The 15,667-nt window shown below is 35.5% G+C and overlaps 1 protein-coding gene across 16 annotated transcripts in view; it reads left to right on the top strand.

Annotated features, from left to right (window-relative positions):
• Positions 1 to 15,667, top strand: part of MYCBP2 (MYC binding protein 2) — a 169,052-nt gene that overhangs the window by 141,800 nt on the left and 11,585 nt on the right. For 14 of the 16 annotated variants that reach the window (XM_059839180.1, XM_059839171.1, XM_059839176.1 and 11 more), the window contains 16 exons: positions 432 to 676; positions 1,359 to 1,526; positions 3,188 to 3,345; positions 3,760 to 3,959; positions 4,239 to 4,388; positions 5,554 to 5,714; positions 6,323 to 6,479; positions 7,082 to 7,306; positions 7,912 to 7,977; positions 9,208 to 9,447; positions 9,579 to 9,677; positions 10,287 to 10,367; positions 10,968 to 11,234; positions 12,599 to 12,882; positions 13,016 to 13,112; positions 14,919 to 15,038. In XM_059839180.1, coding sequence (XP_059695163.1) covers positions 432 to 676; positions 1,359 to 1,526; positions 3,188 to 3,345; positions 3,760 to 3,959; positions 4,239 to 4,388; positions 5,554 to 5,714; positions 6,323 to 6,479; positions 7,082 to 7,306; positions 7,912 to 7,977; positions 9,208 to 9,447; positions 9,579 to 9,677; positions 10,287 to 10,367; positions 10,968 to 11,234; positions 12,599 to 12,882; positions 13,016 to 13,112; positions 14,919 to 15,038 — 2,718 coding nt within the window. The remainder of the gene's footprint in view (positions 1 to 431; positions 677 to 1,358; positions 1,527 to 3,187; positions 3,346 to 3,759; positions 3,960 to 4,238; positions 4,389 to 5,553; positions 5,715 to 6,322; positions 6,480 to 7,081; positions 7,307 to 7,911; positions 7,978 to 9,207; positions 9,448 to 9,578; positions 9,678 to 10,286; positions 10,368 to 10,967; positions 11,235 to 12,598; positions 12,883 to 13,015; positions 13,113 to 14,918; positions 15,039 to 15,667) is intronic. The other 2 variants (XM_059839184.1, XM_059839169.1) reach the window with 1 other exon arrangement.

The raw sequence follows: 15,667 nt of genomic DNA, 5'->3' as shown, positions 1-15,667 counted from the left end.
GCTAAAATGGGGGCTGTTTTAACTTCATGTTTAAAGTTTTTTTTAATGATCATAATAATTATCCAGATCTTTGCATACAAGATGCCACTAGAGGAGTTTTTAATGGGAATAGTACAAAAAGTGTTTTTCTTGTAGTGGTCTTCAAGGACTAATTTCAAAATCTTGCTCAAAGTATGTAAATATGTTGATATTAATGAGGTTAACTTTATTTTTAAATAAACTTTTTGAAACTTTTTGCACACAAAATTAATCTTGAGGCAAATGTCAGAACTATCAAACTATTAAATGTTTGCAAAGGTAGGAAAGTAATAGAAATGTGTTTTGTCATAGGAGGCAGTTAACAACAGGCAGAATTAAGCAGCTGTATTGAGAGATGGGTCATCAGGTTTTCCTGTGGTGAATTTAATTATGCCTTATTTAAATCTATCTAGATTAAACAATCTAGGAGAAAACCAATGCAAGTTAAGACACCTCGTGCCTTGCCAACTATGGAAGCTCATCAAGTGATTAAAGCCAATGCTCTGTATTTACTGTCACTGAGTAGTGCTGCTGAGCCCAGTATCCTCTGCTATAACCCTGCAAAGGCATTCCAATCTCAACTTCCCAGTCTAAAAGAAGGAATTTCTGAAGACTTTCCCATTAAGATGCCATGTCTCTATCTACAGACATTAGCAAGGTAATTAAAGGGCACGTATGAATATTGATTTTAACACTCATCTGTGTAGAGTATTGGATAAAAATAAGTGTGTAAACTAAACTAAAGCTTACATAGAAAAAGACATTTTCCTAATTCTTCATGATGTTTTTTTCTTCTGTTTTGATCCATGATCTTGTTCAATCTTTTAGATTGTATTTTCTCCTAGAGTCAAATATGCCCTAAGTAGCTTTCAGATGCTAAATATTTTATAACAGTTCAGTTTCTGTCCAAAGAATTCAGAATTTGCCAAAGAGTTTAACTCAGTTTGTTAGTAGCAGACATACATGCTACTTTTTTCTCTTCACAGTTAAAAATAATAAAAAGAAGAGCAGAAGACTTGTGATTTCTTGGTAATTCTGAGTAAATTTCACTCTAGTGTCTATGTATGTTGGGTTGACTTTTGGACCCAAAATACATTCTGGAAATACCTGATGAAAATACTAAAAGATAGAAAAAGGTGATCCCCACTACCTGGTGGTTGAGAATGCCACTGTATCTTCCATGAACACTTCAAAGTCATAACCAGCTTAAAAGCATTAATAGGTGAAGAGTACATGGCTAGCATTGGCTGATAAAGTGTATCAGCAAATGACTTTTGTGTATGTGTGTGTTTCAGCAATTTTTAATCCTAATTCTAATTTAAATATCTCATTTGGTGTAGGCATCATCATGAAAATTTTGTTGGGTACCAGGATGACAACCTGTTCCAGGATGAGATGAGATACCTGCGTTCAACTTCAGTACCTGCACCGTACATCTCCGTTACTCCTGACGCAAGCCCGAATGTCTTTGAAGAGCCAGAGAGTAACATGAAATCTATGCCCCCAAGGTACTTCCTTGTAATTCTAGGTACTACATACAAATGTTAAAGCAGCAGCATAACACCATTTAAAAAAAAAGGAAAGCATTGCTGCAGTTAAGAAGCTGAAGTATCTGATCAGTTTCTGAAATGGCAGCGTAAAAGCCAAACGCATATGAAGCTGTAGTTAGGAAATTTTCAGTGAATCATAGCATATCAGGTGTATTTTCAACTGTTAGCAGTGAAATATGTTTGAATATGTAAATATGCAAGGAATATACGAATCAGAACTGAATCTTTTTACTGTTCTTCAGTGACTTCTCTCTAGAAAGATCCTGGGTTTACAACCCAAATACAAAAAAATTTGTTCAGTTGATAAGGACTCTTAGCATACAGGGAAATTCATCCATAGCATCTACTTCAGGCCTGCTTATTTCCCCATAGATAAAAATTCTCCAGAATCTACAAAACTGAAGGAGTGATCTAAAGATCAATAATCCAAGGACTGTAACTGTTGCAAATTCTGAAAATGTAGCAGGTTTTTTTGACTCCATATCTGTTCTTTGCCGCAACTGATTGAGTGCAGGCTTTTTGAAAGGAAGTAGCTGTTGTTCTCCTTTCAGGATTTCATTCTGAAGGGAAGCTTGAACAGGAGGAAATTTCATTGCCTTACACTTTTCAAAGCAGATGTTTCTGCTTTGGTCTGTGGGACATAAAAATGCCACAGAGGAAATGACAATGCTGTCTAGGACCGAGAGTGTTAGATGGTTTCTGTCAGGTTAAGCCACTTTCTTGTCATGTAATGTTTACTGTGATCTAATTCGAGAAGGTATAAAATTTTTTGTTTCACCAGGGAAAAAATGGCTCTTACTATTAATAATAGTCCAGAATCTACTTAGATGTTCAGTGTTCTCAGATGTCAGTGATTCTTCATATTATAGTGAGGATGTAATGAAGAGAAAATTTGCTTTTAATCTGTTTTTATTTCAATTTGTTGTATTTCATACTGACTGCACAAATAGTTTATTGGAATACTACAATCTATAATGTAGTCTTTTCAGAAATAGAACTTTTCTAACAAAACTCCTTAAGAGTGCATCGTATTGGTATATTCCTTTATTAAAACTGTGGACACCATGGTCTCCTGAGGCCTATAGGGACAGCATAAGCTGGGAGTCCTTCTGCAGACTGTAAGAAGTCCACTGAAGGTAAGGAGTAAAACATGTCAGAGGTATAGCCGTAGCAATTCAAGTTTGACTTTAAGGCTAATGATGTTAGAAGCTATTACTTCACATAAAGTTCTAAATTTTAGTTGGCTTGCATATTAAAAATTCACTTCATAGATGTTTTCACATGCATTCTCAGGAGAAGTTTGGTCTGAAACTTCAAATTAGGCATGATCTGAATGTTTGTATTTCTCTGAAAGAAATACCTAAATTCTTGGAACTCATCATGTTCATCATTACATTTGTTTATAAAGCACTTGCATGCTTTTTCACCATGTGTAATTCTAATATGTGCTCCTTCTTTTCCAGCATTTAAACCAGTTCTTAGGTACATAAGACAAAGTTTCATGCAGTAGTAACATTGTGATTATGAAATGCATGTATCCTTATTAATTATTGGTGTATAATTCAGGTACACTGTATATATTTGCTAATGAGTGTATTACTTCATTGATTTTTTCCTAGTTTGGAAACCAGTCCAATCACAGATACAGATCTTGCAAAGCGCACAGTCTTTCAAAGATCATATTCAGTTGTTGCATCAGAATATGACAAACAGCACTCAATTTTGCCAGCACGTGTAAAAGCAATCCCCAGGAGACGAGTCAACAGTGGAGATGCAGGTAAGAGCACAGACATCAGAAGCAGGGACAAAAGATTCAAGGATTTGCAATGCTGCTTGGAAACTGTAGACAAATAAATTTTTTATAAATACGTGTAGTGACTTTTTAGTTATAAAACAAAATAATAGTAAACATTAGGTGTTTGGTAATTGGCACAGAATTAGCCTAAAATTGGATTAGGATGTACTGTCATTCTAAAATTTGTGATGCATCTTTTGTGCCTGATTTAAAAGTGAAGGTGGTATTTTCTTTCTCAGTTGAAGCATCATTTTTCCATATTGCTTATTTAATGTGGTTTTCTCTCAGAAAAAAAATCAGTTCTAACAGTGCTTTATTGCTTTTCATTTTTACTGTGGCTATACAATGAAATGCACAAGGAATCTAATGTATGCATATTTTTATGCTTTTGAATAGAAGTGGGGTCCTCTCTCCTGAGACATCCATCTCCTGAACTTTCTCGGTTAATCTCCGCCCACAGCTCTCTTTCCAAAGGAGAGAGAAATTTCCAGTGGCCAGTATTGGCATTTGTAATCCAGCATCATGATCTGGAAGGACTTGAAATAGCGATGAAACAAGCCTTACGGAAATCTGCTTGCAGAGTCTTTGCCATGGAGGTATTCATGTACTGATGGCTCTTGTATGATTAAAATAATGTGGTATAAATTCTGCCTTGGAATTTCTTTTTTAAGATTATGCTATGTTGGCTGTACTATAGTTGTCATTTTAATAAACTGTTTTAGCTACAGGGCAGTAACATCTTACTTGAAGATTTTTGCATTATTATTTGCCTGTCCAAATCATCAGTGTACCTCCTTCAATAAATGGTTTAGGAAATGGTGTTATTCCAGGTTTGCTTAACCAGTTGGTAACTCCTTGTGTGTAATTTGTTTTAGGCCTTCAACTGGCTTCTTTGTAATGTCATTCAAACAACTTCTCTTCATGATATCTTATGGCATTTTGTGGCTTCCCTGACTCCTGCACCTGTAGAGCCTGAGGAAGAAGAGGATGAAGAAAATAAATCAAATAAAGAAAATGCAGAACAAGTAAGTGAGGTTCTGCTGATTTTGTAGGGAAATTAGAAATACTTCCATGTGAAAAACAAAATTCCTTAATCCTCCCTCTGTGAAACAAAGCCTTAGATTGTAGTTGAATTCATTTTGTAGACATAGATTAATTTTTCTTCTGAATAATCACTTTCTATGTGCTGATGAATCACAAGGTCTTCTAAAGCATTATTTGTTAGTATTCTTGGGAAACAGAAAAGCAAAAAAAGCACAAGCACATTGCTGAATTTAAAAAAAATAACCATTTGCTTTTTATTCCTAATTTTTGCCCTGTGATGGGAGAGAAGAGAAAATATTTTTTAGAGAAGCTTTGTGGTTTGGTGTACTGTGTTTTTCAGTGTTCTAAGAAAAGTCCATAGTTAGTTATGAAAATGGACAGTTAATTTACGTACTGCTGCGTATGTATATAAATAATTAAATAAGTAATTATATGTGCAGTAGGATACTTAATTCAGTGATTTAAGAAAAATCTATAGTTCTGAAAATGTAGCCTGAAAAATGGTACAGTCTAACATCCCATACTTCCAAAAGATATCTCTGTACAGCCTGTTCTAGACTTAGCTCTGATTTAAAACATTATCATGTCTGCAATGAATAGCTCAAAAAAAAATCATGCTAGTATTGTCAATAAATCAGGATAATCTTTATCACTTCAAATCTAATCTAGTTCTGAAATTAGTCTTTTCAGCAGTGTAACCTGGTACACTGCTTTTCTGATACTGGCACACCTTAACTAAGAGTTATTATTTTCACAGCTGTAATGAGATGCAGCAACTGATCACATCAGTTTAGTGATCAAGTTTGCTATGGGTGGATTTTGCTGCTCAGATAAAGTTGGTTTCAGTTGCTGGAATGTATTATTTATTTCTGGTTTGTTTCTTTGTTTTTAAATTATTGCTGTATAATGTTTCACATCTTTAAATCCTGCAAATATGTGACAGTATGCACTACACTTCCCTAATTCCCTGTTTGAGGCTCATGAGTAACTTACTCCAAAAATTTTCTGGCAGGAACTGTGTCAAGTTCACATTCATTGTAAGATTGTTGCAGTTACTCTTAAAGCAAGCAGCAGAAATGTTTTTGTTTTCTTAATCTTTTGTCTCAGAAAATCTGTGAATAAGACCCAAATTGCTTTACTCTGTAGGAAAAAGACACAAGAGTGTGCGAGCACCCTCTGTCGGATATAGTGATTGCTGGGGAAGCTGCTCACCCCTTACCACACACTTTCCATCGCCTTCTTCAGACAATCTCTGATCTTATGATGTCTCTTCCCAGTGGTAGTGCATTACAGCAAATGGCCTTAAGGTAAGCACAAATCAAGAAAATACTTGAAAAGGCTGGAAATGTTGTAGAATTTCAGGTTAAAAGATTTTGCAGTGTAAATAGGATGCTTAAAAACTTCGTACATGAAGGAGCACATCCATCCTTACCACTAGGAAGGAGATACATAGAAGACACTTAAGTGTTTATACATATAAATAATAGTATAAAAGATTTTGTACAGAGTTATGTACTTTCTTCTAAATTCTATACAGTGCCCACTATGAAAAAGAAAACATCTAACAGAATAATATGCAAGGATCTGTGTGTGGCTGTGCATGGCTGTGTGGTGCCCTTTGCTCAGAAATCTGTCACCTGGATTGTATCTTTAAACTTTAAGATTTTTTTCTGTGCGTTTGTCTCAACGGAAAAAATGAATAATAATGGTTGCATCTACTATTACAATTCTAAGAAAAGTCTATTCCTGCTTTCCTCAAAATGGTGCATTAGAAACACTTGAGATCCTGCAAAATTTGAAGTTAAATGTTTATAGAAAATACTTTGAGAAGCAAGAATGTGATTAATAGTTTCATGGGTAAGTGATGTCTTTTGCCAACATTCAAAATTTCAAAGTCAACTAAATGTGTTTTCAGGTGCTGGAGTCTTAAATTCAAACAATCTGATCACCAGTTCCTGCACCAGAGCAACGTTTTTCATCATATCAACAATATTTTGTCTAAATCTGATGATGGAGATAGTGAAGAGAGTTTTAGTATAAGCGTTCAGTCTGGTTTTGAAGTCATGAATCAGGCAAGTATTACAGCTCTGGCTCAGAAGCGGAGATCATTTGTGAATAGTCTGTACTTCGAATGATAATTCTCTTTAAAATAAAAGATTCTTAATTGCAATGTCATGTTTTCTTGAACATACGTCAGTTTAGAATCTTGTCCCTGCTTTCATATTTAGCTTTAGAGGTTCAAGTATTGACCCTTAGCCTGTATATCACTCAAACCTAAATTTTGAAGGAGTGCTTGTTTGCAAGTGAAATTTTTGGGGAATGTCGTGGAGTTGGTTAACTTTTTAAATATTGTGTACTTCCCGTTCTTCTTTGCTTACATCTTTTTCCTTCTGTTATTCTGAGGAGCATGAAGTAATACTTCTGTTTAATATTTTTAAAGTATTTTCTTCCATTTAGTAATATATTTAGGCATTTACTAATATATTCAGCTCTTAGCTACTAATGTTTCCTGTGGCTTAAAGGACTGAATAATTTGAATCAATAAAGGACAAATTTCTTGGAGAGCACATTTCATCAAAACAGCAATGTCTGTCTGGTTTTAAAAATTGTAAACCATGCCCATTTATTTGGGCTTACTCTCAAGTATTTTAAAAATTCCCATTTGTTTTCACAGGAACTGTGTATAGTAGTTTGTCTGAAAGACCTAACCAGCATTGTTGACATTAAGACATCAAGCCGACCTGCCATGATTGGTAGTTTAACAGATGGGTCTACAGAAACATTCTGGGAGTCAGGAGATGAGGACAAAAACAAAACTAAAAACATCACAATCAACTGTGTAAAAGGAATCAATGCACGTTACGTTTGTGTTCATGTAGACAATTCCAGAGATCTTGGGGTAAGAGGAAACTAAAACTGTCTGTCATTGAAGGTGCATAGTCCAAGCTGTGTGTGTTTATCAATGAAGAAGCGCTGTTTTCTTTGTCAGTTGGTAATTCTAATGCAGAAGTTGACATTTCAAAGTGAAGTTTCTAAGTCCTTTGATTTAGAAAGCAGGAACTGTTATGATCAGACCAGTCTGAATTTGCAGTTGCATAAAACTGAAACTGGGAAACTTAATTCTTGGTGGCATGTTCTATTTCAGACACATTTCCAAACATTTAATTCTTTTAAGTTACTTTTCTTGCTCATGGTTTCTGCAGAAGCATTGAAATAAGGAGCTGTCATAAAATCCAAATTTTCTAGACTTTCTACGTTCTTTTTTATTGATCTTTACAGTCATGTTACATATATATCTGTATTTTCAACTACAGCATTTAATACAAAGAGCAGACTATGTTGGAGAGCTGTGTTTTGGAATTCTTTGTCCTTGCTTTTGATCCTGGGGGGTTTTTGTAATGAAGCAATTTTTCTCTTTTACATATTTGCTCTATTAATACAAAAGTAGTAGTCAGAAGTGTCTCCGTTGAAGTGTTTCATTCTTATTTTGCTTGTTTGTTGCAGAACAAAGTGACCTCCATGACCTTCCTAACAGGCAAGGCAGTAGAAGATCTCTGCAGAATAAAGCAGGTAAACATTTTAACAGTTGACATACAAAAATTGCTGTCATTTTTTGTGCACATACCAGAGATTTTTCTGAGCAAATAGTTTCCATTTCTTACAGTAGATAAATTACTTAGCAAATATCAGACATCATAAGAAGCCTTGGAAAATAGTACATTATTAATGACAGAGTTCAGTTATGTATACTGACTATTGATAAAGCTTTTACTCTTCTACTAAAATAGAGCAGGGTTATGTAAAATGTTCCTTAGATTAATTTAGTTTTGATTACTGAAATATGGTAACTTATCCCTTCAACTGGAGAAGGTTTCCCAAAAAAACTCCCAGAACACAGGGGCAGGGACTGATTCGGCTTTGCTTCCTCTTTGCTCTGACACTTTTCCAACAGCTTTTTACCTTCCAGCACACCCACATACTGTATCCTGTCTCATGGTATTAAAAAAAATACTTATCCTTGTCTGCTGCAGCACAGTGCAATGCAGATTCTGACAATTAATGTAGAAATGGGCAAAAACAAATATTAGCTTGATTATAAATGAGTCCTTGGATAGGAGAGAGGTCTCACTTGCCTCAGGGCTTGGGTTTCTCTGAGTAGTGATGTGAGGCACTGCACCCTATCAGTGCTTGGTTTCCAGTAGTATCTTGCAGTTTAATATGAAATATATGATTTCATATAGCATTATTTATATTCTTTTTTTTTAACAGTACTTATTTTGAAATGCACTTATGTGATACAGTTCATCTCCCTTTTTCACAGTTAAGTCCTGCAGTTAAGTCTTGGTGTAAGAGAAGCAAATACTGACTTCCACAGAGTAACAATTTCTTTGGCAGGGGGTGGTGTGAATAGAGATGAAATTATAATTGTGTGTTATATTTTCATTTAAATCATAGAGGCTGTTTGGTTTTTTTCCTAAGACTGGTGACTAAATACTAGTTTTAAGAGTTGTTTTTTTAATATATGAACTGTTGCTTTGAGGATAAAATAGATAGGTAGGCCACTATTTCTAATCAGCTTTACAGATAAAACTGAAATGGCCATATGTCACTTTTTAATCTGAACTCAGGAGGTTGAATATTTTTATCATTAAACATAAGACTTACAGCTCAGATTGAGATTTTCATTACAAGCATTACAAGTATTTCATTACAAGTATTTGTTACAGTGATATATATGATGATAGATGACATTTTGTTTGATGTAATGTCGGTTTCCAACTTTATATTCCTCTTTAATAGGTAGACTTGGATTCAAGACATATTGGCTGGGTAACAAGTGAGCTTCCTGGGGGTGATAATCACATCATCAAAATTGAATTGAAGGGTCCAGAGAACACACTAAGAGTTCGACAAGTAAAAATTCTTGGATGGAAGGATGGTGAAAGCATTAAAATAGCAGGCCAGATTTCTGCAAGTGTGGCTCAACAAAGAAACTGTGAATCTGAGACACTGAGAGTATTCCGACTTATAACATCCCAGGTGGGATTTTAATGATGTCTTACACAGTGAAAGTTACTGTGAATTGTAGACTTTTAGTGCTTTATAGTTTATTGGAAAATGTCACATCTGCACTCGTTTATCATTGAGATACATCATTGTATTTCTTCCAGGTATTTGGGAAACTTATCTCCGGAGATGCTGAGCCAACCCCAGAACAAGAAGAAAAAGCACTGTTGTCATCCCCAGAAGGAGAAGAAAAAGTACACAATGTATTTATTTGTATTCTATCAATAATACTTTGCTGAAAAAAATTATCCAGGATGATTTTCAGTATTTGTTCTGTTTCTTATGCTGCATAATTTTTAGATCAAAACTGAAGTAAAATGTTGCAATTGCTTATTTTTAAAATATCATAGTGTATCTTTAATACAAAACCATAGTGTGTTTTTTTAAAGTGAATTATAACTGAGGCATATGCATGTAATGGAAACACCATAGTAATAGTGATGCAAATGATGCCTACAATTACAGAAGGACTTAACAGCTGTAGCAATGGTCAGCCTGAAAGTCCTGGCTATTATCTTTTGCTTCAAGAGAGGCTCTGTTAATATGTAGAGAAAAAGCATGAAGAAACTTCACTCCACTTGTTTTGCCTGTTACTTCATTTGATTCTTAAATTCCTCTCAAAAAGAGAAACTTAATGCATTGATGAGGTATTTATTAAGCATAGTTTAATTGATCTTGGTTATATATCTTCCTGTAAAAAAGCTACTAACTTATAAAACACAGTTTGTTGATACATTCCATGTTAATTGCTGCAGTAATTGGGAAATGTTCTTGAAACTTTTGATCTAATATTAAACATGCTTTTTATGAAGGCAACATCAGATGCAGACCTGAAGGAGCACATGGTAGGGATCATATTCAGCCGGAGCAAACTGACAAATTTGCAGAAACAGGTTTGTTCCTTTTGAAATTACTTGAGGATTAAATATTGGTGTCTTTTATTAAATAAGCTCAATTTCAGTGAATATTGCTATGAAGATTTGTACAATAAGAAAGCTGTTGATTAATTTTGAAATTTTTTAGTTTAGTAAGTTAAGCAGAATCTACTCTTCTGTCACTCATCTTTGCAAACAGTGTAGTCTCCTAAAAATTCTTTTTACCATGCTATTGTTTCTACAATTTTTTTAAACTTTCTGATTATTAAACTGAACGAGAGACTATTTCAATAAGTGCTTTTTATTTGTGTGTGCTAAATAAATGTATTTCTTCGGGGGTTTATGTGGAGTGGTTTTTTTGGCCTGAATTCTATGTAAAAAATAAATTAGAAGGCAGGATCTGAAATAAAAATAATTTCAATTAAATTTTCCAGAACATAGATGAGCACATTCAGCATTTTATTCTTCATTTGAATTTATGCTAAAAAGTAATTTAGGTACAGGCCAAATTTCACAGGTTTCCTATTTTAGCCATACTTATGAAGGTACCTAAACCACAACATTCTGCGCTTGCTAAATTTTTTAAGAGCTGCTGTGCGTTTGGCTTCTGTCTGGCAGGTGTGCGCCCACATCGTGCAGGCCATTCGGATGGAGGCGACGCGCGTGCGCGAGGAGTGGGAGCACGCCATCTCCAGCAAGGAGAACGCCAACTCGCAGCCCAGCGACGAGGACGCCTCCTCGGACGCCTACTGCTTCGAGCTGCTCTCCATGGTCCTGGCGCTCAGCGGCTCCAACGTGGGCCGCCAGTACCTGGCCCAGCAGCTCACTCTGCTCCAGGACCTCTTCTCCCTGCTACACACGGCTTCTCCCAGGGTGCAGAGGCAGGTCAGTGCTGACCGCTCCTCCAGTGTCTCGGTATTGCTGGAAAAGCGTCTTCGCAATACTGAAATCATGTGCTTGGAAAAAATACAGAATTTCTTTGGGGAATTGAAGGACCAGGTTTTAGGGTGTTTGTTTTTTCTAATGGTAGAAATGTCTGTCAGATGAACAGCACAGTGTTTTTTCAGTATTTCCTCGTGTGTATATATAATGCCCATGTAGCCCGTGTAGGCAAGATTTAATTGCCAGAGTCTGTTATGAATCTGGCATACGTCCTTAGTGTTTATGTCTTACACTCAGGCTCTAAGTGTAATAGTGTGGAACTAGACAGCTCCTTTCTGCTCTTGGTATCTTCAAGGTGAGTTTTAATATCTGTTTCTTTCTGAATTTGAGTGTTATCTGAGGGTATATATAGTTATATGCACTTACTATATAAACACATATATATATATTTAATAATGCTATTAATATATAAACATATAAAATATTTGCATTAGTACAGTTAATGCACTATTTTGTTGCTAGATGCTGTGCCTTCTTCAGGTGGATTTTAAGTTTCTGTTGCAGAAGTTTTTGTCTCATACTCCCTATTCTTCCTTTTACCATTTTTGAGCTGTTAAAATCTCACATCTCAATTTGCGTGGAGGCAGATACTTAGTAGTTGTGATACATTGCAGATATGCAATAGCTTTTCAAGAGAACTTGAGGGCTTGCAAAATTACATATGAAATGTTAAGTCCTTAAGCTTTCATCAGTTTTCATGCTGATTTGGACCGAACTTTGCATGGTATGTGCAATTTTAACCTCAGCTTCACCAGTTGGTAAGGTTATATAATTTCAAGACAATTCTTGTTGTGTCCAGAGCTATTGACACAGCAAAAAAAATCCAGTTAGGCTATCAAAAGAAAAGACAAAGGAGTTGGAAAAGAGTAATATAATTCTCAGTACCTCAGGCAAGTACTTTGTTTACAGAAGTCTAAAGGGTCTCTAACAGTTCTACCGCCGTTTCTGACATCTCAGTAATGCATGTGAAGTGGGTACCATACAAGGAAATCAAAGTTGTACAAACATTGTATCACTCTTATCCTAAGTCCAGTACCAAACATAATTTTGTTAGTATGTGGAGACTAAGTATTGTTTGAGTGAGATCAGGTTTAGATTCTTTGCCTTGTCTTGCTGCTTACATTAATAAACACTTCATCATTATGTAGAAATACTGTAGAATTTCTTACAGGAGTAATTAAGTACAACAATTAGATTGAGTCTTTCTAACTGAAATAAATTGTGAAGAAGGACTTTATGTGATTTTTTTTCTTGAAAACTCCAGCTGTCTTGGTAAGAACTGTGGTGTTCTGTTTTTTTTTCTCCAGGTAACATCATTACTGAGGCGTGTTTTGCCCGAGGTAACCCCCAGTCGCCTGGCAAGTATTATAGGGGTGAAGTCTCTTCCACCAGCAGATATAAGTGATATAATTCACTCAACAGAAAAAGGAGATTGGAACAAACTAGGTATCTTGGACATGTTTTTGGGATGCATTGCCAAAGCTCTCACTGTACAGCTAAAAGCCAAAGGAACTACTATCACAGGGACAGCTGGCACTACGGCAGGCAAAGGAGTTACTACAGTCACACTTCCAATGATCTTCAATTCCAGGTTTGTTTAAAAATATGCAACAAGCTACTACAACCTACTGTATGCTGAGTATGTACACTATTTCTTTGTGCTGGATTTTGACAAATACTAACTATTGGAGTTTATTTCATCTATTACCATTTATCCTTTGCAGCTATATTCGGCGAGGTGAAAGTCATTGGTGGATGAAGGGGTCAACACCTACCCAGATTTCAGAGATCATCATTAAACTCATTAAAGACATGGCAGCAGTGAGTTTCTATCCTTTAAATGTGGATGATATTCAAATATTCTGATAATGAAAAATACATTTTTTTATAAATTGTTACAGTTAGTATCAGATTGAGCTGTTAAATGTTAATCAGTCTCAAGAAAAAAGACCCATACAGTTTTCTGGATAGGGTCTAGGGTTAAAAGCAGTAGCAACTGAGTTCTGATTCTGCTAAACAGAAATCCAGCTTTGAAATAAGCTTTTTAAAAAGTTGCTTATACTAAAAATTTAAGAGATAAACAATAATTGCAGGTCATTTTCTAATATTCTTGACTTTAAAGTTTAATTTTTAAATCTTGAGCACTCAGAACTTCAAGTCAAAAGTAAAACTTATCTGTGAAGTAAAATAACAGCATTGTTTTCATGTAACTGTACCTAGACTTACAGCATGGATTTTCTGGTTGAGATTGACTTTTTTCAGTCACTGAAATCTACACTTGTTGTTACTTATTACTTTATGTATCTGAGTTTAAATTTTCCATAGTTCTGCTTCAGACAATTTTTTGGCAGAAAAAGAAAAGTGAATCAGCTATTTCCCAGAAATAATACTGGCAAAAGAAAAAAAGGTCCTGTATATGTTTCTGGGAAAGGAATTTAGTTAGGAGGTTGTTTTTGTTTTCCTTACTTCTGCACCTATTTCAGTGAGATGTTCTAAATGACCCAAATTTTCCTCTGTAAATACCCTTTGAAAGATCTTAAGTATCTTCAGAATGGAAGTCCTATTTTCTAAACCTTCACTGTGCTTGGATTAAGGAGGTTACTTCTCAAAGTTGCTGAAGCTGGATGAGAGTTCTCTCTATTGATTCTGACTGCCAGATTTTACAATCTCATAATTGATAAGAGTTACAATTAAAGTCTATGTTGGAAAACTTTTTCTTGAAGCTTTTTAGAGCTGCTAAATATCAGCAGGGTGGCATCAGTGTAACTATCCTCTTCATAAGAGTTACAAATGCGATTCCTTTCACATAATATTTTCACCATTTGCAATGTGAAGGTACCTGTATCTGAGTTAGTCACTATAGCTTCCTTTTTAGAGTCCAGTGAATCTCAATTATCTGTCACCTTCAGCATGAAGTTTAGGACTTTAGAGTTTACAATAAGAATTGAAAGATGCAGCAGCCTCTGAATCAGAAACTTGAGAGTATGAGTCAGTGCCACAGGCTCAGAATGTTAAACATTGGAGAGTATGCTGTGGTTCTGATGTTTGCTGTGTACTCCTCTTTATTTCTTTCTAATAAAGGAACTGTGGAGTCTATTCAGGAGGCTGAGCTAGGCATGTGAAGCTAATTTTTCTAGGAACCCACTGTGATCTGTGTGGTGGTCACAGTGACTTATCCGTGCTCCAGCTCTGCATCTTTATTTCCCCAGAAGGGGTGGGGGACACTTTAGGAAAAGGACATTCTGTTCTTCAAATCATATGCCCTCTACCTATTCCAAGTTAATTATTCCAGTAGTTGCTCAGAGACAACCTCAGTATTTGAGGGCTAATTCTTACCAGATCTGTCTGATTTGCAAATCAAGGCCAGGTTGGATGGGGCTTTGAGGAACCTGGTCTTGTGGAAGGTGTCCCTACTCGTGACAAAGGGTTGGAACTAGATGATCTTGAAGATGCCTTCCAACATAAATAATTCTGTGAAAACACCTAATTTATCAGTCATCCCGGATTTCCTCTTTTTCTGTTTTAACTTGAGATACTAACCTAATGTTTTGTAGCAGTTCTAATTACAATTTTACTTGCTCTTCATATTAATAAAAGCTGAAATAAATTGAGTTTCGTCTTTAACAGGGTCATCTGTCAGAAGCTTGGTCACGTGTGACAAAGAATGCAATTGCTGAAACTATCATAGCTCTGACCAAAATGGAAGAAGAGTATAGATCACCTGTGAGGTGCATTGCAACAACCAGAGTAAGAACTTCACCAAACTTAGCATTAGTTCATGGTAAATGTGCAGTAGGAGCCCATTCAAGAACCTTTTTATATGTCAGAAATACACAAGCCAAAACTGAATTAGAATTAAATGTGCATCTAGGGAATCTCAGAAATAATGAAGAATAAGTGTGATGCCTCTATATATTTGGGGGTTTACTCTTTAAATAATTCTGCTTGAAGTTTGTCACACTTGCCTTACACGAAATGTGAGATCATCTGTGTGGAAAATTGCACAATATGTATCAGCTGTGTTCTTTCAGCTCTCCAAGCAAATTATAATAAGTTGTTTGACTTCTAGGTAATCAGCTGCCACATCTTAAGGCTATTATGAAAACGCTCTAACAGATGTTCTCTAGGACAATTAAGATAAGCTTCAGTTGTGTTTCTCTCAAAAAATATTTGCTGAGCCCTTTATTACTGACTTGGTGTAACCTGGTGGTTTTCTTTTCTTGGTCTTTACTTTGTCTGTGAATCTTTTATAGAAACTAAAGGCTACTTTAACCTTAACAGATTGCTTGAAATACTGTGAAAAGCATATTGTAAATTATGACATTCCTGCTGTCATAGGGAGCACAGATTTTAGCTTCTCAACCTTAATAATTACA

This window comes from Haemorhous mexicanus, chromosome 2, assembly GCF_027477595.1.
Source record: "Haemorhous mexicanus isolate bHaeMex1 chromosome 2, bHaeMex1.pri, whole genome shotgun sequence".
In the NCBI taxonomy this organism is placed as follows: Eukaryota; Metazoa; Chordata; class Aves; order Passeriformes; family Fringillidae; genus Haemorhous; species Haemorhous mexicanus.
This window is presented reverse-complemented; position numbering and strand designations above follow the sequence as displayed.